Raw genomic sequence first — 26,396 nt, 5'->3', positions numbered from 1 at the left:
CTCAACTGTAGAAAGCAGGGACCCCGGGTTTGGCATAGAACACACGGCCATGATTTGGTACCAGATTTAGCCAAGAAAATAAAAGCTTGAACTACAATTAAAGACTGAAATGTGAGGACTTTTTATGGACTAAAACTAGACTAAAATGTTTTGAGTTTTTGTCGACTAAAACTAAACTAAAACTAAAAAGGATAGAAATGACTAAAATGTGACTAAAACTAAAATACATTTCATTTAAAGACTGAAACTAAGACTAAGACTTAAATTAAAAATAGCTGCCAAAATTAACACTGGATTGGTCAGACCTGACCAATCGTTTCAGGTTGGAGCTTTGGAGGATGGATCTGCCTGACGACAGACGTGGAATCTGGACAATCTATCTGCTTAACAAGGTAAACAATAAAAACACTTTTAAATTATAATCTGTTAATGCCAGTAATATTGTGTATCTCTGTTGCCTATTAAGTATTTTACACACTTTTTACTCAAAGGTCCACCTTGGGGGAAGAGTTAGTTTAAACACAGCTGTAAACTGTCTTTGCAGCATCAGTTTCATGTTCTGTGTTAAAAACGAAGTTAATTACATCAGCTCTATTAAATAAAATATATTAATACATTCTATTCAACTAGAAAATTTGGTGTCAGCTGAGGTGTTTCAGTTTAATATAGTCAGCAGGGTGTTTTCACACCTGAGCACTCAGGTGTGAAGACACCCTGTACATCAGTGGTTTTCTACATAAACACAGGAAATCATTTTTAACCCTTTAAAGCCTGGATACACAAATTATAGCCAGAAAATTATCTTTTTTTTAACTGAAATGTTTATTACACTTTCTACTGAAATCCAAAAAAAAATCCACATTTCTATAAAATGTAATATATATTTTTTGTATCTCATTTGATACATTAGGTGTTTTTGGTAACTGATAGTCCACTTGAGGGCATTTTTTATCATGTATCAGATTGTATTCTGAATTTTCTTTTAGTAATTTCTTCATCATATTGATTAGATCAAGGTATCATGAAGTATGTATTAAATATGACACAAGAGGCTTTAAGAGGCTAACTACAGACACCAACATGTTTGAAGAAAGCCCATTAGAAAGGCTTTATTAGTCATTGCAATTTTTTCCCACTGCAACAGATAAAACAACTGTAAAAAAAAATATACTAGAAATAAAGAAAAATGTTGCAGAAGACAGGAGCAGAGTACTCACTGAGGAAGAAGAAGCAGATCAGAGTTTGATGGACTTTCATGGTGGAGAGTCTTGTGGTTTCTGGTGTTCTTCTTCCGTATTAGAAATAGAAGCCACTTCTTTAAATGTTGGACTCCTTCCCTAAACCGCAAACACACTCCTCCCCTCAGCATCAGCCAAAGGCAGAGACAAAAACCTGCAACTATGATGCTGTAAAACTTTGCCTTATAGTCATTTAAGCTGCATTAATGTTGTTTTTCCATCATTTCTAGTCAATCTTCTCTAAAACACACCTGAGTGTGATACTGTTGTTTTGATCACACAACAAAAGTTAAAGTTGAAATACCAATTAATAATAATTTATGATAATAATACAATATATGCTTCATATATACAGTAGATATGAAAAGTCTACACAGCCTTATTAAAATGCCAGGTTTTTTGTGATGTAAAAAACATGAGACCAAGACAAATCATTTCAAACTTTTCCCACCATTAATGTGACCCATAACCTGAACAAAAACAAACTGAAATCTTTCAGGGAGAGGAAGTTAAAATAAACAATAACGATGTGGTTGCACAACTGTTCACACCCTCTTAGCATTTTAACAAGGGTGTGTAGACTTTTATATCCACTGTATATCCATGTTGGGATGATAATGATTAATCAATGATCGATTGGTCATTAAGAATTTACTTGAGTGTGAAAAATGTCCTCGATCCATTGATAACTGCAATAACAAAACAACGTTTCTGTGTCCTCGTTTTCATCAGTTGTGTGTAAAATGTAATTACTCACATTCACCAGCAGATGGCGCAACGTTTTCAATGATGGTAAGATGATCATGTCTGGCAGTAAAGAAGACCGCCATAGACCCTGGTAGAAACATCCTGAAAATGAAGCGAGCGAGGCGAAGTATGTTACCATTTCTAACTGAAAGAAGAAAATGCCACATGTAAGAATTGTGATTCTGTAACAAAATACCAAACTCTAATTTTCACAAGCAAACCCTTGAGGCTTGGATGACTGCTTTAAAGCATATTTTTTCTCCTCATACATGCATAATATGGAACAATCAACATTTATCTAGAAACAAACCATTGTACATTGAGGAATGGATTGATAAAGGTCTTATCTTTGTTCTGGACATGCTCCCTGATAGAGGCAACCTCTATTCACATGAAGACTTTATCCATAACAAGGGTGGAAATGTTTCACGAAGAGAATTTAACTGTCTTACAAGAAGTATTTCTCCACAGCGACTACATTTAATCCAAAATGCTTGGTTTTATGGTCGTTTGAATGGAGTGCTTCCTAAACTTTTAACAGGTGGATCTGTGATGGTTTGAGTAATAATCGCCATATAAGAAGAGTAATGACCGCAGAACAAAGTTTATCACCCCAGTCAACACCTCTCTGGAAACTCTCTTTCCCAAATATTTCAGCAGAACAAATGTGGTCAGACCCTCACAAATTTCTCATCCCCAATAAAGTGAAAGAAGTTCACATGAAAATTTTGCACAAATTCTACCCCTGTGATACATTTTCAAGCAAATTCAAAGAAAATATTTCTCCATTATGGTCCTTGTGCAAAACTGAAGATGAATCATTACCACACTAATTCTACTCATGTTTTCATTCTCAAACATTTTGGGTTGAAATATCTCTGATTGAAATGAGGTTTAAAGGACTGTAATTTCTGGTTTGTGGGATTCACTGTGGTACATCGGTCCGAATGTAGAAGTCAGGACCCCAGGGTGCATTTACTGCTCTTTATCTGCTCCAAATGAAGGTACAGCAACTCACAAGGCACTTAAGGCGCTTGCCCTAACCCCTAAGTTATATTTGTTATCATGTGGTTCTGTAAGCAGAAATAAAAAAATACATAAGCATTGGAAGAAATGAGGATAAGCTACAGGTAGGTGTACAACAGCTGAACTTACAAGAAATTTTTACATTAAAACTAAACATATAGTCCAAATCAGTGGTTCTCAAACTTGGGGTCAGGACCCCGTTAGGGGTCAGAGACACTAAGAGGGGGTCACCAAATGTCTTTAAAAAAAAACTTAAGATAATTTTAAAACTACACTGTTGCTCCTCTATACCAATTTGACAAAATCCTTTTAACTTTTTAGTACACTTTTTTTTTCACTTTTTTTTTAGTACATTCTTGCCCCTTAAAATCAATTTTGACCAATTTTAAACCCTTTCCATCACTTTTTTCTGCCTGTTTTTGCCACTTCTAAACCAATTCTTGCCACATTCTGCCCATTATTGCCTCTATCAACCATTCTTTACGCTCCTTTTTGCCCATTTTAACCACAATTAACCCAAATTTCTCCAGTTTAAATCAATTTTTTGATCCCAGTCCACCTAATTTCCATCAAATTTTTGGACTTAAAAGCCATTTCAGCCACTTTTTGGTTATTTTTCCTACTTTGATCTAATTTTTGCCACCTTTAAGTCATTTATTTTGTTCCAAAATCCAATTTCATTACCTTTTCCACCATTTTTTCCATTATTAACCAATTTTTAGCAATTTTTAACTTATTTATTTATCTATTTATTTTGGACAACAAACAATAAAAAGTAAAGCAATGATAAAACAATCCACAGTCCATCCCACAAAGTTTTTCATGAGTCTGAAACAGGAGTAGGAAGAAGCAGAAGCCTTTCAAGTCCTACCCCCACTTACTGTTCTTTTGTAAACACCATAATGTTCCCTATGTCGCTCCTTATCCCAAACCCCCCTAACCCACCCCCACCCTCATTCATTCACTCAGTCACTCACTCACCCATCGTTCCATTCATTATTCATTCTTTAGCATGGCAAAGTCAATAGAGACATACTTGTCTCAATCCCCAAATCTTACAATTCCAAAATAAAACCAAACAAAAAAAAAAGGTAGGTACAATAATCCTGACAATAACAGATTTTTTTTTTTCCCAGAGGATTACACGAACAGCCCTTAGACAACACTTGGCTCTCCTTCTATGATTCTAAATCTCCCAAGAATAACTTTTGTATAACTTTTCTTAAGTTGTTTGACATTTTCACTCATTTTCATATGTTTTTCTAAACCATTCCACACAGTGTCACCCCACAGACAGAAATGCACATATTTTTAAGAGTAGTACGAACACTGGGTAGAAATGAATTTCAGTTATGTTTTTAACATAAGTTATTTTCATTTAAATAAGGCTATTTACTGCACAAATGAATAAATAAAGATATTTGTTTCTTTAATAAGCGTGGTTATTTTTCAGGTCAAACATAAAATATGGTTTTCACAGCTTTACTTCACAGTGGACCATGGTTTTCCTGACCTCCATGGACCCCCAGTTTGGCGGGCCAGAAAGTTCTCCCCTTTATCTCCCCTTATTAGACGGCCTTGTCTGCACTTGATTGTGCATGTCTATGTTAGACCACCTTCAGGTACAGTGGGGGTCCCCGGTCTCTGGCACCTTTATTTTGGGGGTTGCGGGCCGAAAAGGTTGAGAACCACTGGTCTAAATAACCATTAATTGTCTTACTGAAATAACTACACTATGCATTCACACACAAAGCTCGCTCTTATTCAAAAAAGCATTAAAGCTGCATATATAACAAACATTAAATCAACACTTCTGCACACAGAGATGGATTAAATCCTTATAATCCTCAGCTCTGTCCCACTAGGCAAGAGCACCATCTGGTGGCTGAGAGCTAACAAGCAGCATCACCAGCAGTTCTAGGAGGTGCCACACATTAAAGGCAACTCAACTGACACCAAATAACTGCAAAACTCTTGACTGGACTTACAACTGCCTTAGATGAACATTAAAACTTGCATACCACAATCTCTAACCAATGAACTACCAAATAAGAAATAATATGAATCACAGATAGGTTACTGCTGCAGATTAAGAAGTAATTTAACACTTAGTAAGCAAATGTCCACACAATACAAGGCTTAGAAAAACAGGGGAGCAATGTACATAGCACAAGCATAATATAACCTTTACCAACTCAAACCAAGAAACTCTATAACATAAATAAAACTTCTGTACTTACTGTAGTATGGATGCACATAAATACAAATAAGGTGAACTATAGGAGTATGCACCTGAGTCCACACAATGCTCACGCTTCTTCTTAGAGGCAGCTCACACACTGCTCTGCTGTGACATCACAGTCTGTGATAGGGGGTGCGGCTTACAACCCTGGGCCTTTTCTACAATGATGATTTATCATTGTTTCAATAGATTGACACCTATAACAGAAGAAATGGTTTTGTTTCTACACTGTGTCTCAGATTCACAGTGAATTGACAATGCAGTTAAACTCAGTTGTACCCTTGAAAAATATCATATCCACAAGGCCAGAGTGCTACAAACCATCCCTAACATTCATCTATTTCACATTGAACTCAAATATCTAAACTTGGCACAAAAAGTAAGGAAATTTGTGTTTGGTGTGTTTGGTTATTTCTTTGTTGTAACAATGCTTCCTGCCAATAAACCTTATACCATTGTAAAGCCTGTTTATTTCCCTTTTAAATGATGCCACATTTGTAAGGATCATGCAATTGTGGGATGAGCAGCAGAGCTGAGTATGTGTGTTGGGCCCATGAAAAATGTGCCAAATCTTCTCTGCGAATCCCAAACAGCTTATTTTGCTGTAGCTATTGACTTTGTTTTGAGCACCTGGGGCCCGGTTTGACTGATCTGGATAGGGCCCGTGCAATAGGGCAACTTCAAGCTAGTGTTCTGCAAAACCAAGTTGCGGCATTGTTTGGAGTGAACTCTAGTACCATCTCCAAACTGAAGGCCAAGTTCCATATAACAGGGGATGTCAAAGACAGGCCGTCCCAAGAAGACGACACCCCAAAAAGACCATTTCCTCACCCTGTCAGCACTAAGGTACTAAGGTACTAAGGTACTAAGGTCCCGTAGGCTGTCTTTTACAACTTTGCAGTCAAGGTTTGCAGGGCGATATGGCCGACGGCTCTCTGCCCAGACGATCTGGAACAGACTGCACACAGCCAATCTCCGGTCTCATAGGGTTCCCAAGAGGCCTGCCATGACTGCCCTTCACCATCAGGCCCGTTTGCACTGGTGTCAGCATCACATACACTGTGTGTGTGTATATATATATATTTATTTATTTTTCATCTATAAGTGCTATTATCAGCCAGCTGTTATTTATTTTCAATCCTTAATGATGCAGATTTAAGCATTAGCATTATTTCCTTATCACCACACACTTGTTACTGTCAGTGCAGAGTGCAGGATATTGTAGTAGCCTGCTGTTTACCTACAGATGAAACCTGCTTCATCTTCCCTCTCTATGCAGCTGTCTGTCTATGTCACATACAGGAATGCAGAAGGAAAGACAAACTGGAGCAATCACAATAATCACTCAAAATATCCACGAGAGAGAAGAATGAGCTGTTCACAGCCTTTCTCCCTCCCTTACGCTCTATTAGCGACAGATGTCAGTCAGCACTATGGACAGCGCCACATTAACACACAACCAACAAATTCATCTTTTACAACACAAATGCACACCCATACACTACACCTTACCATTCATTACATGCCAAAATATATATAATAACAATAACATCTGAGCTTTTACAGTTTTTACCCTACAGCAATATCCACACTGAACAAAGCCATAACATAAAATACGTGGTGGGGGGGGGGCTGCTTTTCTAAGGGACATGTACTGGGGGCTTCAAGGAAAAATGGTTGGGAAACACCGGCCTATTTCACATTTTCTCCATCCCTCTTGCTGTGCTGAAACAGACTGCAGTTATTAAAAACTTAACTCGTTTGATGTTCTCAAAGCTCCCGCTTCTGGTGTCACTGACATGACCTTCTGACCTCTGTTTTCAAGACAGGAAAGCGTAGACGCATGAAAATTTACGCTGATAAAAGTCTCTTTGTAAAATGAAAGTTAGAAGTGAATGAAAAAGCTGCACGTTTTAAAGATAAAAAACATATAACTATCTCAATATAGCATTAGAAAAAAATCTTTAATAAAAAAATCCTTTATTTCAATTTTCTGGCACAGCTGCAGAGAGTCACTTATTGTCACGTGTAGTAAAAAGCTCAAAAAGGGAGGACCCAACTGCAAAAGGCACAAAAGCTACAACAAAGGTGCAAAAAAAAACCAAATGTACAAAAAGGCCAAAAATACTAAACCTAAAGCTCACCAAAAGAAACACTAAGGAACACTGGAGACACAGAGAGGTTCACAAACTGGGGATTCACGGGCAGGACACACAGACAAACTGACAAAGATACAGAGAGACACAGAAACTAAAGAGACGCAGGGAGACAGGTGAGGCCAGTGACACAGGTGAGGGAAAACGAGACACAGGTGAAGGCCATCAGGGTGGAGGGAAAAACACAAGGGCAGGAAGAAAGCCAGAAAGCACACACAAGGAGAAGAAAACTACAAAATAAAACAGGAAACACTGAACAGGAGAACAAGGAACACATGGAGGGATGGGGATAATAAAATGACACTAGAAACTAAACTGGAAAACACAAGGACAAGAAAAGAGAGAGAAACCTAAGTAACTAAAAATGAACACAACAAAACCCAAAACCATGACACTTATGAGGTGCCAAAGAGTGGGTCGCCGACCCCTGACCTATACAATATCTGTTCCTAACAAACATACTATAAATGAATAAAGAAATAAAAGCATCACATATTCGCTGCAGATTTGTCAGCTGTTCCTCATACACCTCAGTTAATGTACCAACAGATTTGGCACTCCCAGAAAAAAAGGTTAGGAATCACTAAGCTTCAGCACATCTTTCCCAATATTTAGCTGTTTCAGGTTTTTAGGAACATTTATTTCACTTTTGGTGTTGTAAAGGTAGCTTTAGTGTTCTCTCTCTGTCTCTCTCTCTCTCTCTATCAATCATTTGCTGGATCAGTCACTGTGATCATCTGTGTGTCTGAGAACAAAGTAGACAAAGGTGCATTCATGTGTGTACTGTTATGTTTAATCTTAACAACACCACTGACCTTAACAGTGTTAAGACAGAACACGACCATAAACACCTCCAATACAGCACACCTTCATACTGAACTGTTCTTTATGTAAGTTTCTAACTTTCAGTTTTGTTCCTGATCTATTTAAATCCTCCAATCAACAGCAGACCAGCATCTGAGCTCTGAGCACGCAGCACAACACATCTGATCCAGATAAGAATCCAACATGAGAGACTAATTATGAATAAAGCCTGTAAATGTGCAGTAAATATTGAATATTGCTGTCAATATATGCTGTTAATTTCTTTATTTAACTATTATTTTAACTCTCACTGAGCTCTGATTTCATGTTGACATTTCCTCTTCATCTTTCAGACTTTCTCAGACTTGAAGCTGTCAGGTAGGTACATTTATTTTCAAAGAATAAGAGCACATTTATCAAATCATTATACTAAACTTAGTATTTCTACAGAGACAGGCCTCTTCATAATTTATACCGTTTATTTTCTGCTATTTATGACTAAAACTAAACTTGGCAATGTGTACAATGAAGTTTATGTTTATTGTACAAGCTTAAAAACAATTTCTTTTTCTTTTTGCAGGCCTCAGTGATGCAGGTGAGTACAGTTCAAAGTTTTGTTGTATTAACTTTTTACTCATTTGTGTTGATAAGTGTTGCTAAAAGACAATAAAATCCTTTCAATTCTTCTATATTAAAAGAATTTATGTCATTAAAATCATAAAATTAGGTAAGATCATCAAGTTAGGGTGAAACACGATGAAGAAGACACTGTTCTTCTTTTGAACACATGTTTAAGGATTAATGACAGACCGTAGATCTCTGACAGACACTCTCACAGATCGTTTATCTGAGTCATCCTCTCTGTCAGAATGGAAGTGCTGTTATTTGCCACTAAAACCTTCTAGATTTATCTTTTTTATTTTTGTCAAATTCAGCTTACATTCATGGAAAGACACATAACAAACATTACAGACTAACATTTCATAAAATAGAACAAAAAAAAAAGTCACAGGTCTGACTGGGGTAAATTATGTACACACCTTTTTGAAAGTAGCTATATGAACAGTGGCTCGCTTTAGCTTTGTTAGCTTTAGCTGAAGCTAAAATAGCTACACTAGCTACACAATTAACGCTACTACATAAGTCAATGTAGCTGAGTTAGCTTTAACAAAATTAGTGTTAGCAGAGCTAAAGCTAGTTAAGGCTAACATAGCTACTTAGATATTGTAGCTACAAAGATGCTTTGTAAAGCTTAGCTTTAGCTATGTTAGCTTGGTTAGCTAAGTAGCTACATCATCTATGAAGCTTACCTAGGTAACATAGCTAAAGCTATGCTCACAAAGCAGCTTCATAGCTACGTTATCTACATACGTAGCTTACCTAGCAAACAGAGCTAGGTAATCTATGCTGGCTGCATTAGAATGTTTCATGGAAGAAGAGCATATTTAAACCTTACACTGAAGGTGAGCAGTCGACTAAGTCTTTGCCTTACGACCATCCATTGTTAACTCAGTTAGTTGTGTTATTTTACTTTTACTCTGCATTTTAAGCATGAATGGATTTAGAACTACAATAGAAACAACTGTGCACATATTTCATTATTTTTATCTATAAGTGCTATTATCAGACAGCTATTATTTATTTTTATCCTTAATGATACTGATATAATCATTAGTATCATTTCTTTATTCACACACACACCCTCGTTACACCTACTGACAGCCTGAGTTAATGAAGGATATCATAGTAGTCTACTGTTCACCTACAGATGAAACATTCTCCACTTCATCTCCTCTCCCTATCATACGCTGCTGTCTGTCTACATCACAGGAATGCAGAAGGAAAGACATGTTTTGGTCCGTTCAATAAACACCAGCATCAGCAAAACAATCTGAAGGACAAACTGGAGCGATCAGGATAATCACTCAAAATATCCACGAGGGAGTAGAATGAGCTGTTTACAGCCTTTCTCCCTCCTAGTGACAGATGTCATTCAGCACCATGGACAGCACCACATTAACACACATGCCATGTTTCAACACAAACATCAACAATCTGACCTTTTACAACACAAAGGCTCAATCATACATTCTACCATACATTTATTACACACCAAAGTATTTAAATTATCATCAAATTCATCAATCTTCTAAATAATATTGAAGACTTCACAGCAGGAGAGTTGAGACTAACATTTACAACCTGTTTATTTGGCTCAAACAGCCCACTACTGATCCCTTGGCCTCCTCTCTTTCTTCACCTGACTGATGCTGTCATGTGTTAACTTGTCTTAGTTTTTCATGCTGTTGTTAACTTTATCTCCACTATTCATCGCTGACAATACTTTAGTCCTCTTGGGTCCGACAGACGCAAAGGTTTTAATAGGAAACTTATCAAAGCTGATCGCCTTGTTACATGGCCGTGTTCTGACCTCTGTTTCTAAGACAGGAAAGCAAAAAAGCTGGCTCCGGGACCATGGTTTGCTGACCCCTGCCCTGTCCCTATACGGATGTTCAATCCAACTTTTATCAAAAGTTTTAGCATGTATTCCTGCTCTGATATAGATAGGGTCTTACATGAGTAGTCTGTAGCCAGGCCCCCCTCCAAAAATGACAAACTGTTAGAATAAAAATGTTGTGTCTTTTTGTCTGTGTCCCATACAGTTGTGAAAAATGATCTGAAGCTTGGCACAGACGGGGAACTTCCTGAAAAATATGAAAGCAGTGGCTATGCAGGTGCAGGGGAGTTCCTGGATGAATATGAGAATGAGAGTGGTCAATGTCATCACAAGAGAGGAGCATTCGCTGGTGCTGGAGTGGGCCAGGTGACTGAACATGACGCTGAGCTAAGAGGACCCAATGCCGGTGCAGGATACCAGACGTCCTCAGAGGGAGATTTCAAAGCACTGGCTCAAGCAGAAGTGTTTAGTGGATCCGCCTCTTTGGGTAAAGCTGATTTGGGGGTTAATGCACTCAAAGTAGGAGGAGGAGTAGAACTCTCAGACCACGGTGTGAAAGCCATGGCTGAAGCGAAGCTGGCCAGTGTTTCGCTCTCTGGTGATCGTGCCAAAGCTACCATTGGTCTGTCACTGGCGTTGGAATCGGAAAGGACGGTGTAGAAGCGAAGGTGCTGGGAACTGGTGTCTCCATCGGTCGTAAAATCGGTGTTTCTGTGTTTGGAACTGGGTTTGAATTTAAACTGTGGTAAAATGTGTCTGCTGTAGAGTCAAACCATTTCAAATCTGTGATTGAGTTAAATAAAAACATAGCAAATCTACAACAGGAAGGTTTCCTTTCCTTTCTATTAAGAATGTATTTTTTAGTTTTGATTGTATGTTTCCATTATTAATGTAATTTTGGCCTCTGGTGGTAAGGGGCGTGTCCAGAGGAGTTGCATTGCCCCTTCTGAAATCTGACTGGCCACATGTGCTGATAGAGTTCTAATAAAACCTTGATCTTAAATGATGATTGGCTTTTTCTCTAAAGGGTTCTCTGGAAAGTAAATTAAATATCTACATATTTTCTGCCCCCACATGCCCCACAGTTTTTGATGAACATGGTCACCCAGAACGTTCATGGTCTTAACATCCTCTCTGCCTTCACTAAACCTTTAGTACCATTCACACATATTCCTCAGTTAATGTACCAAAGGATTCAGATGCTTTTTGTTTAATTTCACCAAAAATTTCAAGGTAAAATGTGTGCAACTCTTAAGCTAGCAGTGAATTAAATACTACAAACTGCATAAACACCCAAGCTTTAATAAATGTAGTGAAAAAGTGAGTAAACTCCTGTTTGGTAGATTATTTCTTTATTGTAACAATGCTTATGGTAATAAATCTTATACCACTGTAAAGCCTGTTTATTTCCCTTTTAAATGGTGCCACATTTGTAAGATAAATACTTTTGTGGGATGTGAGTATGTGGGTTGCCCCAATGAAAAATTAACCAACTCTTCCCTGCCAATACCAAACAGAGGTAGTCTCTGATAAACCCCGATCTCTGGGGTCGAGGGATGTCATCATGGAGGACAGAGTTCAGTCCCTGACTTTTGAGGGATGAAATCCCAAAAAACACTTTTTGTGTACAAAAAGCTTAATCAGGTTTATTTTTCCCTTTTCGAAAAAATAAAATAAAAAATTATGCAATAGACTTGTGGAAAGAAAATTTTTGCAAGGTAAGTTTTTTCTAGTATAATTTAACCCTACTGTGATTGACCCTTGGCCCAAACAGAACGGTCCAAAACCTTCAAAAAAATCATATATATATATATATATATATATATATATATATATATATATATATCAAGGATAATACTGCTGCAAATCCCTATGGACACATTAAAACAACAAATTGGTAGATGGCTGGAAGTTAAAATCAAATGCAATCAATAAAAAATGCATTTGTGGCAGAACAGCATATATTGCAGTTTGGTGAGTTGAGTTATGATGCTCTTCTACGGAAGAGTATTAGGGCCACTGAAAAAAAAAATTTTGAGACAATTTTTTTTTTTTTCAATTGTGAGAAAAAAGTCAGAATTCTGAGATTAAAGTCAGAATTCTGAGTTTAAAGTCAGAATTCTGAGAAAAAAAACATCTGAGACTTTTTTTTCATTTGAAGAATAAAGTCAGAATTCTGACTTTTTTTCTGACTTTAATCTCAGAATTCTGACTTTAATCTCAGAATTCTGACTTTTTTCTCACAATGGAAAAAAAAAAAATTGTCTCAATTTTTTTTTTCCAGTGGCCCTAATACTCTTCCGTACTCTTCTGACATCTAAAGAAATTCTGTTTTTTTTCTTCAGATTGAGGTGTTTCATGTTGTTCTCACTGCACATTTGAAAATAAAAACTCATTCTGTTTATTCAGTAAGCTGCTTGTTTCTTGTACCAGTGCAGCAGCAGGCTCTTATAAACACCCTGTAGTTTATTATTTCAATTTCCATTTACTGTAAGTGGCTGAGAGCAAGGAAGCACTCAGTGATCTGACCCTGGAAGACCTCAAAATAAAATCATTTAAGTGCAGCCCAGTCTGTGCAAGTCATCTTGGCTAATGAAGTTACTTCAGCTTTCTGTTTCACATTTGTATCCCAGCGATGCAGGCAAAGGTAGAAATGCACACAGGAAACAGAATTTTTCTTTATTATTTATTGCTTCATACTTTAAACAGCTCGGTATATTTTTAAAGCCAGATTAACAGATGATAAAATTAATGTTAATTGTTAATGTTAATAATGTTAATAATTGTTAATTAATGTTAATGTTAATTATTATGAGTAAAATATGAGCTTATAAGTTTGATAATCATTGCTGTCTGCTTTTATTTACATTTTAAACAGCACCCCAACTTTTTGGGAATTGGGATTGTATGATGTTGGACAATGATTCCCATTTCTCTTTCATGATTGCTCAAAATTAATGATTGACATATTGCAGGGGTAATGCTTCTCTTTGGGCAGTCGATGTACAATAGTGATCACACCATTCACTTCCTTAGTAGAAGTCTATTTTGGTTTCCTTCTTATAATAATCTCTGGGCTGTAGATATCTGTGAAATTCATGCTAATCCAAGTTAAATTTCTCTGTCTTCTTGATGCAATTTTCTGTTAAGAGGTGGGCTCTCATTTATTGTGAAAAGTTACAGACTTTCTGCTTAGTGCAGTAAATAAAACAAACAAAACCAACTGAAATAGCTCAACACAACTAATGCTTCAACTGGTTTCCCCAAATCCAACTGAAAATGCAATTTGATAACAACTTCTCCAGTCTCAAACTTATTCAACCCCTTCATGGAAAGCATCTTCAGTACTTAGATTTGCATTGTTTGCTTCTATGACCCGCTGCAAACCAGATGCACATCCAGACACCAACAACTTCTGTCAGTGACCCTGAGAAATCCTAGCCCATTCCTCGTGTGCACTGACCCCCAGTTCAGTATTATTCTGGGGTCTGCATGCTGCAAACACCTTCTTCAAATGTGGCAGAGTCAAAAATTAGGTAACAGCACAGATGATTCTTTACCAATCTATAAGCATTTCTTAAAAGTCTGTCTGTTAAGATTGGTCTTCCATAGCCTCAGCCTTTCATCTATACCACACAACAACCAAAATCATCATCCTGTCCCATAGAATAACATCTGTTACTGGAGGCAGTGTGATGTGTGGGGCGGCATTTCCCTCACTGGAAAAACGAGGCTCATCATCACTGGAAGAAATCTCAATGCACAGAGATGTAGAGATGAGATTCTGCAACCAGTGGCAATCCCATATCTCCACAGTCTGGGACCAAATCTATCCTCCAAGAAGACGTAGCTGGCCCCCACAGAGCGGGGTTTATCAGTGACTACCTACGGTATCTGGTAGTGGAGAGCATGGAATGGCCTGCCAGTAGTCCTGACCTCAACCCCACTAAACCTTTGTGAGATCAGCTTGGGCGTGCTGTTGATGCCAGAGTGACCAACACAACCACAATGGCCGACTTGCGACAAATGCTGGGTGAAGAATGGGATGCCATCCCACAGCAGTGTGTGACCAAGCTGGTGACCAGCATGAGGAGGATGAGCCAGGCTGTTGTGGCTGTGTATGGTTCTTCCACACGCTACTGAGGCTCCTGTTTGTTAAATGAATAAATTGTTACATTGCCAATATGTCTTGTTTCTTCAAACTTCAATCATCCAATCCACCAAACACCAAACAAGAGTCAATGGCAGAATCAGCTGTTTGGCATGGCAGAGAAGATTGGCAAATTTTCATGGGCACAACCACATACTCAGCTCTGCTGCTCACCCCATAAATGCATGTTCCTTACAAATGTGGCATCATTTAAAAGGGAAATAACCAGGCTTTCTAATGGGATAAGATCAATCACCAAGAAGCATTGTTCTGATAAAGAAATAATCTGCCAAACAAAATCATCCACCTTTTGTGCAAAGTTTATAAAAATCACTAAAATGAGTGCCACTGACAAAGTAAACAATAGATATTTACACAATCAGCACTCTCAATGCTTAGATGACAGAAAATAACCAGGGATAAATATTTACAGACATAGTTCAAATTACGGGGAGCTGGTGGGAGCTCGGCTCCCCTGAAAGCCTCAAATGAGGCATTTAGGGGGAGTTCTAAAAAGCTGTCATGTAGGTTAGGACTTTATTTCATCTACACTAAGTTTCCTGAAATATAAAACCAATAACAAATATCTCAATGTTGTTTGTTTACTTGTTCAATACATAAGAACGTTTTTGACCATCTGTCCCCACAAATCAACAAAATTCTGCATCTATTCCTGCTGTGGTCATTCATACAGTGCCGTGAAAAAGTATTTGCACCCTTTCTGATTCCTGAGGTTTTTGCGTATCTATCACACTAACATGTTTCGGATTATCAAACCAATTTTCATATTTCACAAAGACAACCCAAGTAAATAGAATATGCAGTGTTAAAATGATTATCTAATTTTTTAAGGGGTAAAACAAATCCCATCAGGTCACAGGTTTCAGGCAACACACTTTACTCCATCATAATAGGGGCCTGTAGTCATAGGTGTTCATCAAATATGAGTTATATATCTAAAATTACTGATAAGGCTTATACCGTGTTATACATTATACCTTTAACTTTCAAATTTACTGTAATTTGAGTAAACCCTCAGTGATCTAAGGTTAAGACAATGAACACCTCCCTTCATGACCAATGTTGAACTGAACTGTTCTTTATCTAAGTTTCTAACTTTCAGTTTCGCTCCTGATCTATTTAAACCCTCCAACTGAGAGCAAACCAGCATCTGAGCTGAGAGCGAGCAGCACAACACATCTCAAGAAACCTGATCCAGGTAAGAATCCAACATGTGAGATTAATTATGAATAAAGTCTGTTAATATTCAGTGAATATCAAATCTTCATATTATTGCTGGATAACCTCATTGGTACTGGCAGCACTCTAGTTCAACAAACTTTATGTCATTTAATATAATCTGTGATCATCTCCTTATTTAACTATTCTTTTAATTTCCATTGAGCTCTGATTTCATACTGACATTTTCTCTTTTTCTTGCAGATTTTCACAGACTTGAAGATGTCAGGTAGGTACATTTATTTTCAAAGAATGAAAGCACATTTTTCAAATTATTATACTAAACTTAGTATTTCTACAGAGCAGCATTTCCGCTAGACTTTTTTTTGTCCCCGGTCAAAATGACCTCAAGAAGTCCTCAAGAATTCCGGCCATTTAGAACAACTACCGGACATTTGCTTTAACATTATTTTGCTGCATTAACAGCAGCATAAATCTGATATAATGTGATACATCCATACATACAAGTCTGCGCTAAACGGGAGAGAGGACACATTTTTATTTCCAGACCTGACCCAAAACCGAGACAGTAGAAACCAAGCCAACAGTAAACCTGAGTAATTAATACCCTGTTATTGCAGGCTGGTGGACACATGTTTAGGCCCTGGAACCAACTGCACAAAGTCTTTCTCTTATTTTTTCTTTGTGTAGGTGGTTTAAAGTATCAGAATAAAGGCTGCGCGCTTTTCCTTAAGCAGTCAGTTACACAATGTACGCCCACGTCAAAGCCGCAAAAAACAGTTTCACATTAGCACCGTTAGCATGTTAGCACATTGGCAGCTACTATTAGCAGCTTACAACAGCCAAATACCATCCTCCACCAGCATCCAAACATGACCCCCCAGTGCTCTGTTAACTGGACACTGCCTTAGAACTCTACATGTCAAATAAAAAATGAGTCTTACCGTCAGTTGCTAATGTCAGTCCTCATGATGATATCACTGCTAAAGCTGGAAATCCGACCATCCTGGTTTATTTGGACTAGTCCCAAATAGACAAAAGCTCCACAGCTGATAGTCCAGTCCAAACCTCCTCTCATTCACGGTTTATCCAAGACTACTTCTGCTAATTAATCGGCGTAGACCTCTCTCTCTGCTGCTGCTGCATCATCATCATCATGTTTCAGCCACTCAGCTAGTTCCCTTTGTTTCAGCCTCTCCATTACTGGCAGCGATGACATAAAATCCCTCCATACCGCTGATGACATCAAGCGTTTGGTTAACCAGGAAAACCTCACTTACATTAAAATTCTGCTCTATGAAAAAGCTCTGGTCAAACTGCCCTGCAGAGTCTCCAGCATTACTGAGGCATGCGCAGCAGAGACGCAGCTTTGCTTTGACGTCATCGTGCATACATAATTAGCCATGTGCTCGCCGTCTGAGGAGATAAATAACTCCATCACCGCAGGACGTAGATGTAGTAAGATTAGTCTACCTTTAGTTTAAATTAATGCATTCTCGCAACATATCTTCTATGTTGCACAAAATATAATATGCAAGCATTCAGTATTCACTTATCTGGTCATTGGCATGTTTTCTGACGGGAAATTTTGACCGGTTATATTTTTATCTGCCAGACTTCCGCCCTTTTTACCGGCCAATGATCGGCAGTTGCCGGCTAACGGAAACTCAGCACAGAGACAGACCTCTTCTTAATTTATGCACAATTATTTTCTGCCATTTATGACTAAAAGTGAAACTTGACAATGTGTACCGTGGAGTTGATGTTCATTATACAATAAAAGTTTCCTTTTTTTACAGGCCTCAGTGATGCAGGTGAGTACAATTTAACGTTTCGCTAAATTGACTTTATGTGTTGATAGGTGTCGCTAAAAGACAATCATTTCCTTACAGTGCTTCTATCTTAATGCTGTGTCATTCATTTGTCTGTTTTCAAGCCATTTTGGCTATTCTGAATGAATATAGCTCAAATTTGCAATAGGATACTTATTAAAAAACATTTTAGAATTTTTGTCTCAGTTTCCTAAATAAGCCTTTAATGGCCAAGCTACACAAAAAATGACACATTTGTTGATAATGACAGAAACTGTCCCATTAAAAAACCACTGAAACCATTTGTATTCTACATTTATCTAAGCATAAACTAATGCATTCCTTTATGTTAAGATTTTATTTTGGACCACTAGCTGTCAGTTTATTTTTATATTTGTCCACCATGGCGTTATTTTTTCCCATTCAAAGCATGCTGCAAAAATCCACACTTTACACCGTTTGCTACTAAAATGATAAGTGTGTGCCACTACTGATGTTGAATAATGGTGTGTGTATAAAAAGAAGCTGGTGTGTGTTTCCGGAATCCATGTATCATTCGTTCATTTAATGTTTGATTGCTAATTAACCTGGTGAAGGTGTTGTGCTCAGAAAAGCATCCTGAGAATCACATGTTCATCACTGAGGAGTTCACGCTTCCTGGAGTAATATAGGCAGTAGGCGATTAGAGGGGGGATGAGGGGGGTTGGTGTCCCCCTTGTTAGCAAAATGACCAAAATGCGTCCCCTTTGTTAACCTGCCATCCCGTCTCTGTCAGGGCAGAGCAGGGATGCTTAGTTGAGTATGTTCTGCCTGACTCAATGATCCTTTACAGCAGGGGTCCTCAAATGGCGGCCCGCGGGCCACTTCCGGCCCGCCAGCAGGTGTCATTGGCCCGCGAGACATTTGGGAAAAAAGATTGAAATTTTTTTTAAAAATATATTAATTTTTCATTTTTACCCTCTTAGGTATTTAAAATACAAATTTTCACTCACTTATCATGATTTTTCTAGTCACAGCAAGGAAAGGTAATACTCTGCAATAAATGAGTTAGATAAGGTACATTGAACTCTCTTTAGAGCAGGGAGGAGCATCGTAAAAAGACGCACCGTGCGTCACGCACGGCAGACTGCTTCATCACCTCAACTCTGCAAACATGCCGCCCAAAGAGAGGCTGATACAGACTGCATGATTTTTAAGACTGAAGGAGAAGTATTTATTGCCCAATTTAATACTGATTATTTTGTTGAAGATGAAGAATTTCACAACCGTGCACAGCTGCACAGACTCTCACTGAGTCCAGCCCTTTCCGAACCTTTGACTGTTTTTCTGCATCTCAGACCTTAACGAATGTCAGAGGTTTTTGCCTTGTAAAACCAAACTTCTATTCCTGTGGGGGGGTTGAAACAGCTGCTCTCAGGATAGCAAACACTTTCCCTGCGTAACAGTCCGTCGGCTCCAAACGCAGACATATATGCGATTCAGTTCAATGTCAGCCTGATTTAATCCCTCATTAGAAAGAATCTGTAATGCCAAACTAATATCAACTACATTTATTTACATACAATTTAATTTTATGTCAACAAGACCTGCAATTATGGTCTTGATCATTAACATTTAAACTGGACATAATTTATAAATCCTAGGCGTATTTGACTCCAGGTCTCATCAAAATATTGTTAAAATTACTCTCATAATGATAAAAACAAATTGTTTATAACTGAAAATGTATTCCTAACCTGGACACAGGCTGTCCTATGACATGAGAAATCAGCATTTTTCGTCTTTGTGCAGCACTAAAAGACATAATTACGCACGGAGATACGCCACTTCATGAGGCGCGCAGGAAAGTCAGGGGGACTCAGAGAGAACAGACATGCATAAGAACGACTGTTGTCTCTCAGACATGTGCTTAGAAGTCAAGTTTTCACTCAGTAGGTGAGGATTTATTGTTCTTTGAGCAGTAATAGAGCAGCAGTCAGGGAAACATCTCAACAGGATCCTACTGTCACTCTCTTTGTAGCATCCCTCCAGCGTGAATGACAGTTGACTCTCGTACTGATGGTTTTCGTGGTTTATTTTAACTTGAAAAGTAAACAAACTGTAGTTGCAGAAGTCCCAAAAGCACAAAAATTCACGGTAAGAACTTAATGTCTGCACAGGGGGTGCTAGGGTTTCACTTTCTACCGTAGATCTCTTTGTTTACTTTGCTCTGCTAACTTTTCTCACCGTAGTCAAGTTACCTTGTGTTACTTCAGTCACTTCCTTTCTGGCGCTTTCAAAGTAAAAGTCTGTTACTGATACACAGGAAGTAAAGTTACCTCAGCTTAAATCAACTAAAAAAAACTTCCTAAATAAACCATTACAAAAGGCTATTTGTAGAAACGCTTAAGGCTCAACATTTACACTCAATTTCGTTACTTACACTCTTTCTAGACTCTGCACTGATCCCAGGTTGGCTGAAATAATCTCAGGGTTTGATCAGATATTGTGGGCAACAGGTTGCCATTTAAAAGTCATAAACAGTCACACTGGATAAATGTTTATAATGAATATTCCAGTCTTGTAAATTTAGCATCAGTGGGTTTTAAAAATGTGAAAAATGTGAAAAGATGCCACCTGATACAAGGACAGCATGACGGACCTGTTTAGATTACTTGCAAATAAATCCTCTGTCTAAAGTGTAGCTAATTAGGCCTTACTGTGTGTGAGGGTATGTGTGTGTATATATATATATATATATATATATATATATATATATATGAACATCCAAGAAATCGTGTCTGGCCCTCGGCTTTCTGTCCTTGAAAAATGTTGGCCCCCAGGAAAAACTAATGGAGGACCCCTGCTTTACAGGGTTTCCCATTTATGTATTAAACTGCAGCGGATCACCACTGGTTAATTAGCCCCCCTGTTTTCACGTCAGTATTCCCATCCAGCATAACTTGTTGTGTCCCATGGATACACAGCCTGTTCAATGCACTGATCCTGCGCTGTTACCCCGCCTCCCTCCCTCTCTCCTCCTGGGTTTACAGTGAAACTCAGAGTTTGACACTGTAGGCCAGTGATAGCCTACTCAACTTGCGGCTCTCGAGCCACATGTGGCTCTTTAGTGACCAGTTGCGGCTCTTTTAAGGCTTACTATTAAAAAATCCTCCCGAAATACTCTATAAAGGAGGAAACTGTCAGCAGTAAAGACTGCAATAAGTCATATCAATAAATATAAATCCACACAAAGAAGACAGACTTTAACTGCCAAATTAAAATGAAAACTTGTCTATTATTACCTAGAGCTGTGAAAAAATATCGATGCAGCAATATATTACGATACTTTGACATCCGATACAATATCGATACTTAAATAAAAAATAAAAATTCATATTTTAGCCGAGTTGTTAGTAAAATACGACTTCCGCACCTCCACTGCGGTAGATGGTGCCAAAGAGCTACTCTGCTGTATGTAGCTGCGGCATTTCGTGGAGAAGCAGTCAGAGTGCATAGGTGAAAGGAGCGAACATGGCTGATAAAATAACACCTGCACAATTCAAAGCAGACGTTTGGAAGCATTTTGGCTTCAAAGTTAAAATGGGGAGCACAAACAGTGAGTTAGAGAAAGGCCGTGAAATATAGCAGCAACACCACCAACGTATTGTGTGATTTACATCATCTCTATATTTTTCTTAGTTAACTGTGTAGAATATCGCAATATATCACAATATCATGATATCCTGATATATCGGGATACTATCGTATCGTGACCCAAGTATCGTGATGCGTATCGTATCGTGAGGTTCTTACCAATACTCACCCCTATTATTACCGTCTGTTGCGCCCAAGACAGAGGAACATGCGTAAAAAAGCGCAGAGGAAGTCAGCTGACAGCGCATCTCTTCATTAAGTTCATTCATAGAGCTGTGCTGTCTTGTGTTCAAGGTGAAGCTTCTAATGCTCTTGTTTTAACACATTTCTTCAGTCACTCCCTACCAATGCTCTCCCATACGCGTATTTGATGATGACTTTTGCGACGCGCATCATCATCAATGAGCCAAACACACACGGATCACATTTTGAAATAATGTAAAATTGAGTGAAACTTGTCAAAACGTGGGTTTTTTATTTGATCTTAAAGTACCAATGATAAATACTGTCAAAAGGGCAGAAACAGAAAAACGAAAGCAACAAACTGACAGAACGATTTGTGAGGGGGAGCTGCAGGTGTGAGGCAGGGCCGATTTTAGCCATTTGGAGGCCCAGGGCAACGACCAATATGAGGACCCTCCGCTAAAAGCAATAATAATGAGAGGGAAAAAAATAGAAAGCATCCCTTTAAGTTATCAGAGTCACAGAACTACAGTAAATGTCCAAATATGAAATATAAATACCCAGACACCCATGATTCATCAACTCTTTGAAAAGCCTCTCATAGCTCTAAGTCGGCACATTCTGATATTTTAGAAAGACTTTAATCCAGGTGGAACTAACATAAATAAAAACATATTCTTATTATCAGTCAAATATCCTTTCTTCTGACACTATACAGATATTTTTATGTGGCCTATTTCATCCCATTTAACAACACAATAATCCATCAATTCACTGTTTTATTTCAGCTATGGATAGATTGATCATCACATCCCTGGTTTTGGATTGTGGCTCTTGCAGAAGTATTTTTAAGACAATGTGGCTCCTGTGTAGAATAAGGTTGAGTACCGCTGCTGTAGGCTGTTTTCCCATTAATCAGCTGAAAGTGGAAAGTTTCTCTGTGCTCATTGAAAACCAAATGATTAGTCAATTAATTGATTTGTTGCCAGCTATTTTGATCATCTATTTGTTGCAGCCTTGTATCAGTTTGTTTAATCATTTTTGTATTTTGAAATGACAAAAATAATTTGTACTTTAATTAACTACGATTCTCATCCTATATTTTCTATGTGTATTTTGTTACATTTTTAGCAAGTATTGGTAACAAGATACTTTTTGATGTATTTGTGCCCATCTCTGTGTGTTCATTATTCATAGATTTTTCTGAGTAATGTTAACTTTTTTCTGAGATGAGTTTTTTCTTACATGAACTCTAACTGGCTATAATAGTTTATTGTAAGAAACATGAGAAAATCCTGCTTGAATAAACTCAGTCCGCTGCATTAAATTTAATGTTGTATTTATTAATTACTTTTAAACACAGTACTTAAATACAAAAACAACTTGCTAAGATTTTAATGTCTTTTTTAATATGCCAGTGTAGAAATGAATGGGATTTTGTTATAATTTTAACATCTAATTATTAAAAATGCTACAGTAAAATAACATGGAAAATCAGAGGGGCACCTAGACACCCAAAAGTACAAGAATATGCTGGGATTTTCTGATAACACATATTGCTAACAGTTTGATTTTGTTATTTTATGGAACTTTGAAAACTGGAATATATGCTTGTGCTTTGCTATGTCTGTCATTACTTTAAAAATACTCCAGTAATAAAAGAACAATAAGGTATGGCAAATGTCTGCATTTCTACAAGGAAAACAACAAAAAATAATAACTGTTCTGTTTTAAGAAACCTGCCTATCATTCAAGTATAAGTTAAATTTCTGACTTGCACTTGAAGTCACCATGACGTCTCACAGGCAAAACGTTTTTATGAGGTCCACCTGAGACAGCGCAACTGACCGCAATTGGTGGGGGGGGCAAGGTGTATCCCCCTTGTTAAAAAAAAAAAAAAAAAAATCACCTACTGAATATAGGAACACAAACACCGTGTTAGATTCCCAGTTTATAACCCTGTACAGGAGGTACCGGACCAGCTCTCTATCCCTCAGGTAAGACTGCCAGCTATCATCCCTATCAGTATTACCAACAGAGGGAACTGACAGTATTTCAGCTGGTGGCAAGGAGACTCGCCTAACTTCCTAACTGCCTTCCTCCTAACGTCTATCCTGCTTCCTCCAATGCTGCACTCAGTCGAGTAGCCTTAGACTGAATACTAACATCAGACGTGTCAGTTAACTGCAGCTCTCCTCCATGAATCTTGGCTCTTGGTAATAGTGTTAGGAAATAGTTCAGAGATTTATACAAAAAATCCCAAGGGTCTGTTATTTTTATTGGCTAGAATAACCTATAGGAACCTTAGATGTAAGTGACACTTAAACTTGTAGGATCAATGGTCTCAGAGAACTTTAACAGACAAAGTCAAATGTCCAGTCCTTGTCTTTAAATGCAAATTAAGTATTTTATTGCAATTTAGCAGGGCAAAGCATACAACTTGAAATCATGGAATAATTGAGTACGGTAAGACCTTATGATTAATAAAGATAATTAATAGTAATATAAAAATGTGTAGTAAAAACCTTGTGCAGTTACCTTGTCCAAGTGAACAAAATGCATTACTGCCAATCAGATTAATCAATCATCCAATCAGTCCATCCAGCACTCCAGATGGACAAGTGCTCACATGGACGTCAGTCACTGATTCGACCAACTATCCCTTGTGTTGGTGCCAGTTATCCATTTGTTCATGCCAACTACACAAGAGTTGATGCTGAGTTTTAGTCCTTTAATTTAGGAGACCGAGAGAGGGGCCTCCAGGCCGAGGCGGCCCCTCTTTTAGTCCACAACGAACTGTAGGCTTCAGATAGTCCCAAGATCTTGTACAAAATCCTTAGAAATAATCCAAATTCCTTTTAGCTCCTTGTGGCTGGAGAGAAGAAAGACCTCCGTCCAAATTTGTAATCCACAGTTGAAAAGAATGGTTATCCACCCCGATTTGACACTCCTCAGCAGTGGTGCGCATGGGGGAGGGGCAGTCGCCCCCCTTGTGGCCCAATTGTTGAAAAACACACACTAAAGTGCCCTCTTGGGAGCCAAAACATGTGCTGAAGTGCCCTCAAGAGCCAAAACACATGCTAAAGTGCCCACTTGGGTGGCAAAAAGGTGTGTTTAAGTGCCCTCCTAATTGGCAAAACATACTAAACTGCCCTCTTAGGTGAAGAAAACACACTAAACTCCAGAGGACCATTAGACCAAGAAATACTATGAAACATTACTGTTGCAATGACTTTTATGTTGGGCCCTTTTTCGATCTATACTGAGCCAGAGCTATATCTCACAGAACCAGTTTGGATTATCTGGTGCTAATATGGTGTTAAAATGCACTCGAATACAGGAAATGGTATCTACTTAATTGAAAATGCTCTGGGGGAAGACCCCCAGACCCCCTAGGGATTTATTTATTTATTTCTGTGTGTTCTTCACAGTCCAATGTTGAATCTATACAGTTCTTGTGGATGCTGATCCTAACTACAAACTAACTTTAGTAGTCTGTCTAGTTAGTCTGTTTTAAGGCTATATAATGTGCCATTTGTATAACATATAAACATGTCTAAAGTGCCCTTGAAAACACGCCAAATTTAGTGTCCTCTTCAGTGGCAAGAACGTGCTGTATGTGCCCCTTTTTTTATCTTTTCGCCCCTGCCCTTGAAAAAGTCTGTGCACGCCACTGCTCCTCAGGTAAATAATCCAACAGTGGTAAAAAAGAGTTCTTTACTGTAAATCTCTCCAAACTCAGTCCCAAAAGCAGCAAAATAGAATAACTGTAGAGAAGCGATCCTGTACTTCTTGCAGTCTCGATCTTGCTCCTAAGGTGTCCGGGGTAGAAGAACAAGATTTTTTTCTGTTCTCCTGTTTTTATACTGATGGTCTGTTTCATACATCCATTTACATATTAGCACATTTTCTAGCAATCAGTACATAATAGCGTATTTCTTAGCCAATCGATTGCTTATAGTTTAATTCTTACCCATGAATTATTCATTCCTAAAAGATTCTCTTATGACTCTTGACTTCCCCTTTTAAACTCAAGCATCACCCTTGTCCCACAGTTAAGCACGACTCATGGCTGGTCAGCACTTTTGAACAGGACATGTAGAGACATGTCCTGGACTTGCTTTAACTTGTTCAATACATTTCATACAATGATTAAAACATTTCATACAATGGTTATCTATATTCTGATTACATTACACTTCTTAATATTTATTACATTCAAAAACAGCTTGCAGCAGTTAGCTTTTTGATCTCTTTTAATATAGGCTCTATGTTATCGTTTATTCAGGGTAAAAGGTGCTCTTACTATGGTATCCTCACACAGGGAATGATTCAACTTTACTTGACAACCGGCACCAAATTAAGTCATGTTCCTGCACTTGTGCTCCTTCATTTACATTCGTGCCATGCTTTGTTCCACCTTGTCCTTACGTGCTGGAGGGAAGCATGCAGCATCCAGGCACGGAAGAGTGTACTCATGCTGGTCAAATATACTGGACTTTAAGGCTCAGACGTACCCAGGTACAGTACAGATTGCCTAGTGTGAGTGCGCCCTAACTAAGCCGGTGTTTGTGCTACCATATATTATTCCAGGAAGCGTGAACTCCTTAGCAATGGGCATGTGATTCTCAGGATGCCTTTCTGAGCACAACACCTGCATCAGGTTACGCAAATCAATATTGCAATCAAATTGACCTTACAGCTGTTTTTTCATATTACATTCTTTGATCCCAACATAAATAGCA

The 26,396-nt window shown here is 38.1% G+C and overlaps 1 protein-coding gene across 2 annotated transcripts in view; it reads right to left on the bottom strand.

Moving 5' to 3' along the window:
- LOC121517606 (hepatitis A virus cellular receptor 1 homolog) overlaps positions 1 to 26,396 on the bottom strand; it is a 56,423-nt gene that overhangs the window by 6,632 nt on the left and 23,395 nt on the right. The window contains exons 1-4 of one of the 2 annotated variants that reach the window (XM_041799501.1): positions 7,398 to 7,457; positions 7,011 to 7,067; positions 1,996 to 2,087; positions 1,218 to 1,337 (exon numbers count right to left, since the gene is read on the bottom strand). In XM_041799501.1, the coding sequence (XP_041655435.1) occupies positions 1,218 to 1,257 (40 nt within the window). In that variant the 5' untranslated portion in view covers positions 1,258 to 1,337; positions 1,996 to 2,087; positions 7,011 to 7,067; positions 7,398 to 7,457. Of the gene's footprint in view, positions 1 to 1,217; positions 1,338 to 1,995; positions 2,088 to 7,010; positions 7,068 to 7,397; positions 7,458 to 26,396 lie in introns of those variants that run through there. The other variant, XM_041799502.1, reaches the window with a different exon arrangement.

The sequence above is a fragment of the Cheilinus undulatus genome, linkage group 11, assembly GCF_018320785.1.
Source record: "Cheilinus undulatus linkage group 11, ASM1832078v1, whole genome shotgun sequence".
NCBI classification, from domain to species: Eukaryota; Metazoa; Chordata; class Actinopteri; order Labriformes; family Labridae; genus Cheilinus; species Cheilinus undulatus.
Note: the sequence above shows the minus strand (reverse complement) of the source record. Positions and strands in the feature narration are given on the sequence as shown.